Source organism: Ciona intestinalis, chromosome 12 (genome assembly GCF_000224145.3).
Source record: "Ciona intestinalis chromosome 12, KH, whole genome shotgun sequence".
Classification (NCBI taxonomy): domain Eukaryota; kingdom Metazoa; phylum Chordata; class Ascidiacea; order Phlebobranchia; family Cionidae; genus Ciona; species Ciona intestinalis.
Genome location: NC_020177.2, coordinates 1,435,078 through 1,443,117, shown reverse-complemented (window position 1 = coordinate 1,443,117; position 8,040 = coordinate 1,435,078). Strand labels below are relative to the sequence as shown.

At 33.7% G+C, this 8,040-nt stretch overlaps 2 protein-coding genes across 3 annotated transcripts in view; one reads left to right on the top strand and one right to left on the bottom strand.

Annotated features, from left to right (window-relative positions):
- Positions 1 to 4,153, top strand: part of LOC100175318 (blastula protease 10-like) — a 13,172-nt gene extending 9,019 nt beyond the window's left edge. Inside the window, exons 12-17 of the mRNA XM_002120006.5 lie at positions 436 to 592; positions 1,177 to 1,341; positions 1,905 to 2,059; positions 2,753 to 2,863; positions 3,132 to 3,249; positions 3,989 to 4,153. Of these exons, the coding sequence (XP_002120042.3) occupies positions 436 to 592; positions 1,177 to 1,341; positions 1,905 to 2,059; positions 2,753 to 2,863; positions 3,132 to 3,249; positions 3,989 to 4,050 (768 nt within the window). The 3' untranslated portion in view covers positions 4,051 to 4,153. The remainder of the gene's footprint in view (positions 1 to 435; positions 593 to 1,176; positions 1,342 to 1,904; positions 2,060 to 2,752; positions 2,864 to 3,131; positions 3,250 to 3,988) is intronic.
- A 423-nt stretch (positions 4,154 to 4,576) lies between these two features.
- The window catches only part of LOC100185503 (carbonic anhydrase-like), a 23,623-nt gene continuing 20,159 nt past the window's right edge, over positions 4,577 to 8,040 (bottom strand). The window contains exons 15-18 of one of the 2 annotated variants that reach the window (XR_003396436.1): positions 7,186 to 7,272; positions 6,571 to 6,660; positions 5,529 to 5,675; positions 4,577 to 5,093 (exon numbers count right to left, since the gene is read on the bottom strand). Coding sequence is in view for 1 of the 2 variants with exons in the window: in XM_002120071.5 (XP_002120107.3) it covers positions 5,062 to 5,093; positions 5,529 to 5,675; positions 6,571 to 6,660; positions 7,191 to 7,272 (351 nt within the window). In the remaining variant the exon portion in view is untranslated. The remainder of the gene's footprint in view (positions 5,094 to 5,528; positions 5,676 to 6,570; positions 6,661 to 7,185; positions 7,273 to 8,040) is intronic. The other variant, XM_002120071.5, reaches the window with a different exon arrangement.

Below are 8,040 nucleotides of genomic sequence, written 5' to 3'. Positions count from 1 at the left end.
CAGGAGTTAAATACCAGTTGAATGCGTTTGTGTCGTGAATGACGCATCGGTATGGACATATTTTAACGAACGTAAACGAAGTTTATTCGCAGTAATAATGGCGTCTTCGTTTGGTCGAACGTAATTCCTTACGCATTATTAGTATGGAGAAAATCAAAGGGTTGCCAGGCAACCCTGCAACCCCGTAACTTTACGCCAGTGGGTGTATTCATACACCTCATGCTCACTGTTAAGTTATAACATGAGTGTCTTCTTATAAACTAGACACACATGGTGTATTCATACACCTCATGCTCCCTGTCGAGTTATAAGACCTCTAAAATTCAGACAGACCTCTAAAATTCAACCTTAAAAAGACCTCTAAAATTCAACCTTAATAAAAATCTGATATTTAACTTTTAAAATTAAAAAAAATAATTCTTTAAAATATTTTAGGTATATGACGGGGAAGATGGGACTTCCCCTCTTCTAGGAACCTTTTGTGGAACAAGTATTCCCGCCGATGTTCGCTCAACCAGATCCGTATTAACCGTGTTGTTTTTTTCCGATTATTCCGTCACTAAACGGGGATTTGTGGCAAATTATGTAACTTGTAAGTTGCATTTTCAAAAATTATGTTTCTTTTCAAAAGTTTTGTTCATATAAAACCTACTTTTTGTATTTTAAAAAGTATTATATTAATTCAAAAAAGTTTTGTTTCATACAAAATACAGGTTTGCAAACTATGTAACTTTTAAATTGCGTTTTAAAAAATATTAGATTAATTTGCAAAAGTTTTGTTTCATACAAAATACAGGTTTGCAAACTATGTAACTTTTGAATTGCGTTTTAAAAAATATTATATTAATTTGCAAAATTTTTGTTTCATACAAATACAGATTTGCTAGTTATGTAAGTTGTGTTGCGATTTAAAAAAAATAGATTCGTTTACAAAAGTTTTCTGTTAATTCTGCTACCATGCTTAATGTAGATAACATATCAACGACTTATCTGGTATGTAAATATATAGTAGATTTTATACCAGATGAACTGTTGAAGGGTTATTTACATTCTGCCTGGTAGCAGAACTAGGCACGAGGCAAATGAAACAACACCCGTGTTATAACGACTGTCGTTTTCCGACCACACGAGGATAAAGTAAGTTACATTCATTCATTCACATACACTTTACCACAGCCAGCAGCAACTCTCCAATTCATATGTGTCACTTCGAGGGCGTACTTTCAACCTGCGGATGGCAGCATGATGCTACTTCTGATTTTAACTGGAGCAGAAATAAAGGAAACACAGTAAGCAGTGAAACAGGCCCAGCATATGACCACACAACGCTACAAAATGAAGGTAAGTAATGTTGGTAAATAAAAAAAATATTAATAACTTTTGGACATGATATTTAACAGCAATTGCTCCAACCCAGTGGTCACGGATGGGTTTTCCGAATTATCAGCCATAAATTAAAACTGAAAAAATTCTCCAAAAAATGGTTTTTAAGTAGGACTTAGTGTAATACATTTTATTATTATACCTTTTTCCAGTATGTAGTCCAGTGCTATTAGCCATACATATAAATAATTCACAAAGACTGTATTTCACATTATAAGTTCTTGTATGTCTGCTTCGTGTAGCGAAGAAGCTTCTTTTTGTTCAAATTAAATGTAAATAGGTTTTTAACTATTAGCATAAAAAATATGCTTCTACATGTTTAAACAACTATTATTTTGTCAATATATCCTGTCTTTTCCTTTAAAATATTTCTAAATTTTCGCTACCGTAATTGAAGAGACAATAAAAGTTGTTATTTTTATTATTAAGATTTATACACAGTTTGACAAATCTTACACATTATTTTCCAATAAAATCCTTATATAGTATTTGAGATTATAAGTTTTGTGCATGTTTGCCAGGTTTTTATCTTTACATTGAAACTTCTTCACCACAAACAAGCGGAATGAAAGCACGAATTTTAACCCCTATGTTAACGGCACCCAGTGAAGGACATTGTCTCGAATTTGCTTATAATATGTACGGGGAAAACGTGGACACTTTGTCTGTTTATCAGGTGAATAAATAAAGGAATGTAATTTATTTATTCTTGAGTGGTAGGGAAACAACATTCAATGAAAGTCTTTATAACAGGATTGTTTCATACACCTTGTGCCTGCTTACAAGTTACCGAAAATAAATGAATGAATGCAATGAATTTTTTTATTGTTTTGTGACAGGACAACGGCAATCGTTATAACACGGGTGTTCTGTTTCATACACCTCGTGTTCGTTTTTGAGTTACCGCGTATATAGGCCTACCTTATTTGTGGCAGAACAAAACATTAAAAAAAAACACGAGTGTTCTATTTAATAGACCTTGTGCCCGCTAATGAGTTCTAATTCTACAACAACCACAATTCTAACTGATATATCGTTTTGTGGCAGGACAATTACAGTCGTTATAACACAGGTGTTCTGTTTCATACACCTTGTGGCCGCTTACAAGTTACCATTTATGTAACTTTGTGGGCAACTATTTTTGAGTTTTTTTTTTATTCCATGGCTGATAATTTAGACAACCTATAAGACACCACTGGGTTGAAACAATTGCTGTTAAGTGTATTGCCCAAGGACACATACGCCCACAATGGTAGCAACGTCGAGCCTTGAACCCATAACCTCTAGGTTAGAGGATGTTGTGCTAACCACAATGCCATGTCTCTATAATAATATTAAATTTTGATTGCTAAAAATTTTTCACTAACAGGTTACTGACGACCAAATAACAAAAAAAGAAATTTTCAAAGTCAGTGGTAACCATGGTAACAATGAATGGATGGAAAGCCAAATTTCAATATTTGGAAACCAAAAATACCAGGTTTAGTTTTTAACCAATTTAAAAAATCTTTAATTGCATACTTATATAGACTAAAATTCAGTTTTTCTTAATTTTATGTTAAAGCCGCATACCAATGAAAAATGAAAATTTGTAAACGGATAGAGAGGCCCCAATGTGATGGCATTTTCAGTCTGATATTAAAAAAAAAATTTAACATTTATGCTTTTCCACACGTCTATAGAATAAAATTTTCCCAACAATTATACCAATAGTTAACCTTACCAATTTCTAGCATTGTTTTTCACAGTTGGCTTTTGAAGGTCGTCGAGGTAGTGGTTACCGCGGTGATTTAGCCATTGATGATGTCATAATATACCCCTGGCCATGTGGGGGGGAAGGAAGCGGGTTCAAAGATTTTATAACAGGTGTGTTTGTTAATATATGAAGGTAACTTACTTTATGCTAGCTTTGCCAGAAAAAACAGCAGTCGTTAAATACAAGTGCTCTGTTTCATACAAACAATACACAAACATATTTGTTTTACACATTTTCTTACCCATTCAAATTTCATTCATACACTTCTTGCCAGCTTACGAGTTACCATGTAAGTTACTTTGTGGGTGATTATTTATTTATAAAACTTTTGAACAAGGATGAACAAATCCAAGGGTTATTTAGTATCACCAAGTGGAATACTGACAGTGTAGAAGAATTCTTGAACGAAAAAATTAAACAGAGTTTAAATAGAAGAATCTAACTGTATCAAATTTTATCATTTAGTTAAATTGCTCCGGACTGTACATTTTGAGATTCAAACATGTTTAGCTGGTTTATTTCATAAAATATTTATTTAGTTGTTTCACCCGCATTGACAGTCTTTATAACAGGATTGGGTAATTGACTTAATTTCCATCCCAAAAAGTTATTTTTTAAAAAGTGTGGGGAAGCAACAGTCGTTATAACACGGGTGTTCTGTTTCATACACCTTGTGCCCGCTTACGAGTTACCCCATATGTAACTTTGTGGATGACTCTATTTTCCTGCATGTTTGACAATTTAGAAAAATCAATCGGCAACTTCCCTTGACAGCTCAGTCAAGAATAAAAACAAAAACTTACCAGAAGATCTCTTTCAGTTTTGTGATGTTTTTAATTTTTGTTACAGGTATCCGGTCTATACCTGCAGCTGATGATACAGATTTACGTGATCAGATTGTATCACCATGATATAAATATTCCACTCACGAACATGATTCATGACAATTTTTAGTGATTGTGTAAAAAAATGTTAATATTTTGTGTGCGGAAAATAAATGTTAATAGATTGCTGTGCGCGACTCGTAACTCGACAAAGAGCATGAGGTGTATGAAAACACCATGTGTGTCTGTTGTATAAGAAGACACCCTTGTTATAACTCGACAGTGAGCATGAGGTGTATGAATACACCATGTGTGTCTGTTGAATATAAAGACACCCATGTTATAACTTGACAGTAAGCATGAGGTGTATGAATACACCATGTGTGTCTGTTGAATATAAAGACACCCATGTTATAACTTGACAGTGAGCATGAGGTGTATGAATACACCATGTGTGTCTGGTGTATAAGAAGACACCCTTGTTATAACTCGACAGTGAGCATGAGGTGTATGAATACACCATGTGTGTCTGTTGAATATAAAAACACCCACGTTATAACTCGACAGTGAGCATCAGGTGTATGATTTTTTTATAATATCTAAATAAAACAAACTACAATACTATGTTTTAATTACACATAAAAGCACCTTGCACCAATAATTAAAACTATTTAACAATAATTAACACATAGGCATCAAAGGTGGTAAAAATGCATAGACATTTCAATTTAGATTTGGCCCACAATAGAAAATAAAATAAACAACTAAAAACATCTGTACATTTGGAAACTTTGGCAAAACGAGTCACTGTAGTAGGGTATATATATAAGATAAACTAATTAATATTACCCTGCTAAATTTATTTACAGTTATTATCTAAACTAAATTAGTGAATTTTTAATTAAACCAAAAAACAGCTCATTTTTTTATATTATTTTGTATGTGCAGTAAAAATTCAAAACAGAATTACAGTAACAAAGTATGTTTAAAACACAGTTGGGAAGTTTAGTATTCACAAACAGTAAAAATTTAAATTAAAAAACAATTAAGGCACTTGGCAATTTGGAACTTTTGGATAAAAAACATTGGAACATTTTTTCACACTGATATAACATCTTCATCTTGCTTTCCTACAAATAAATTGAGTTATAAGTGTGACTTGAAAGGAACCATGTTTTGTCTGCTATACAGTATAACAGTTATTGTATACAACTTTGTGGGTAAATTATTTTTGAGAGGATATTTTCAACGTCTGACGTCATGGTAAAGTGATTGGCACATTTGCCTTAACCCAAAGGTAATGTGTTCAAGACTCGTCGCTGCTACCATTGTGGGCGTATGTGTCCTTGGACAGTGCACTTAACAGCAATTGCTTTAACCCAGTGGTCACTAATGGGTTGTCCAAATTATCAGCATCCAAAAAAACAAATCCCAAAATGATCACCCACAAAGTAACCTACTTGGTAACAAGCTGAAACGAGGTGTATAAAACAGAACACCAGTGTTATAACGACTGTCATTTTCCAGGTACGAGGGGATAAATAAGTTACATTCATATAGATCACCTATTTGATACTTGGCAGAATATTGGTCTTTAGGTTTTTTCTGTTTATTCTTGCAACAAACAATAATTGAAAGCAAAGCTGCAAAAACCGCTATGCCAGCAATGGTCCATAACACAAGTTGTAAAATGTCTGGTCCTGTTTCAACAACTGTAATAAAATGATTGTTAGAATGGTCACTGTTGAGCTATAACATGATTGTCTTTTTACACCAGACACACATGGTGTATTCTCATACACCTCATGCTCGCTGTTGAGTTATAACAGGGGGGTCTTCTTATACACCAGACACACATGGTTTATTCATACACCTCATGCTTACTGTCGAGTTATAACATGGGTGACTTTTTATACACCAGACACACATGGTGTATTCATAAACCTCATGCTCACTGTTGAGTTATAACATGGGTGTATTTTTACACCAGACACACATGGTGTATTCATACACCTCATGCTCACTGTCGAGTTATAACATGGGTGACTTTTTATACACCAGACACACATGGTGTATTCATACACCTCATGCTCACTGTTGAGTTATAACATGGGTGTCTTTTTACACCAGACACACATGGTTTATTCATACACCTCATGCTTACTGTCGAGTTATAACATGGGTGTCTTCTTATACACCAGACACACATGGTGTATTCATACACCTCATGCTCACTGTTGAGTTATAACATGGGTGTATTTTTACACCAGACACACATGGTGTATTCATACACCTCATGCTCACTGTCGAGTTATAACATGGGTGTCTTTTTACACCAGACACACATGGTGTATTCATACACCTCATGCTCACTGTTGAGTTATAACATGGGTGTCTTTTTACACCAGACACACATGGTTTATTCATACACCTCATGCTTACTGTCGAGTTATAACATGGGTGTCTTCTTATACACCAGACACACATGGTGTATTCATAAACCTCATGCTCACTGTCGAGTTATAACATGGGTGTCTTCTTATACACCAGACACACATGGTGTATTGATACACCTCATGCTCACTGTCAAATACCAACACAACGCACCAACAGTATGATCCACATGAAGTAGAACGATCCTCCCATCGTATGTTTGCACGGGTCGATAGTTTCCGCTGATGTAAAGATCTTGGGTGTCTGAAATTTTTTTTTAAATTAAAGTTTAATAAAAAAAATAAAAAAAAAATTAGGAGCAACAGATTACAAAAAAAAAATTTTTTGAACACTTTTTTGATAAGAATTGTTTTTTAAAATATTGATGTATTTTTCTAATATAAAAATATTTTAAATTAAGCAGACACATGGTGTATGAATCAGAACACTTGTGTTATAACCATTGTTAATGTTTACATAAAAACATACCAAAACATTTAGTAAAAATTAATCAAAACTAACATAACTATACCTATAAAACACTTAACAGCAATTGCTCCAACCCAGTGGTCACTAATGGGTTGTCCAAATTATCAGCCACACATAAAAAAACAAAAAACTATTTTCACTCTCAAATTAACATACTTGGTAACTCGTAAGCTGGCACAAGGTGTATGAAACAGAACACCCGTGTTATAACAAGTGTCGTTTTTCTGGCCTCGTGAGGATAAAGTAAGTTACATTTAAATCTTTAATAGCCTAATACAAAGTTAGATAATATGAAAAAACCTTACTGGTTTGTGATAATTGCTTTGTGTTGCTTAAAGGAGTTATTTCATTTTCCTCAACTTTAAATAAGTTTTGAAATTCAAGCAACTGAAATAAAATATTTCGTCATTTTTTGCAAAATTTTTTTTTTTACTTTTTTAACACAGACTCTTTTAATAAGTTTAAACAAATCATTTTTTAATTTATTTTCTTAAAAATATCTGTAGAAACATAAATAAAACAACAAATGAAGAAGAATTACAAATTGTTATTTCAATATAAACATAAAAAATTATGAAAAAAGCTCACTAAAAATTACATACATGGTAACTCGTCAGGTCGCATGAGGTGTATGAAACAGAACACCCATGTTATACTGACTGTCATTGCCCACGATGCTAAAATAAATACCCTTTTTAAAGGTAAAATGTTTATGCGAATAGCTACTCGCATAAAGTCGTCTTTGGTAGTTCGCTGTTGGTTTTTTTTGCATGGTCATCGCCCATCGGTTTATGCGCGTATCAACATTGAGTTAGCTCACTTTAGCGCAATATTGTTAAACCTAGCTTATAAAATAAGTTTTTATACTTTATTGTGCTATTACCAACTTAAACTGTAAAAATGATACCCCGAAAAGATTGGAATTTTATGACGGTATGTATGTTAACAGTGTTTTTGTGAGTAAATATGCGAATACTTACGCATATATAACATAATTTATTTGGTCGGCGCCGTAGCATAGTGGTTAGCGCGCCTGCCTGTAACCCAGAGGTAATGGGTTCAAGGCTCGACGTTGCTACCATCGTGGGCGCTAAGTGTCCTTGGGCAAGACACTTAACGACTATTGCTCCAACCCAGTGGTCACTGATGGGTAGT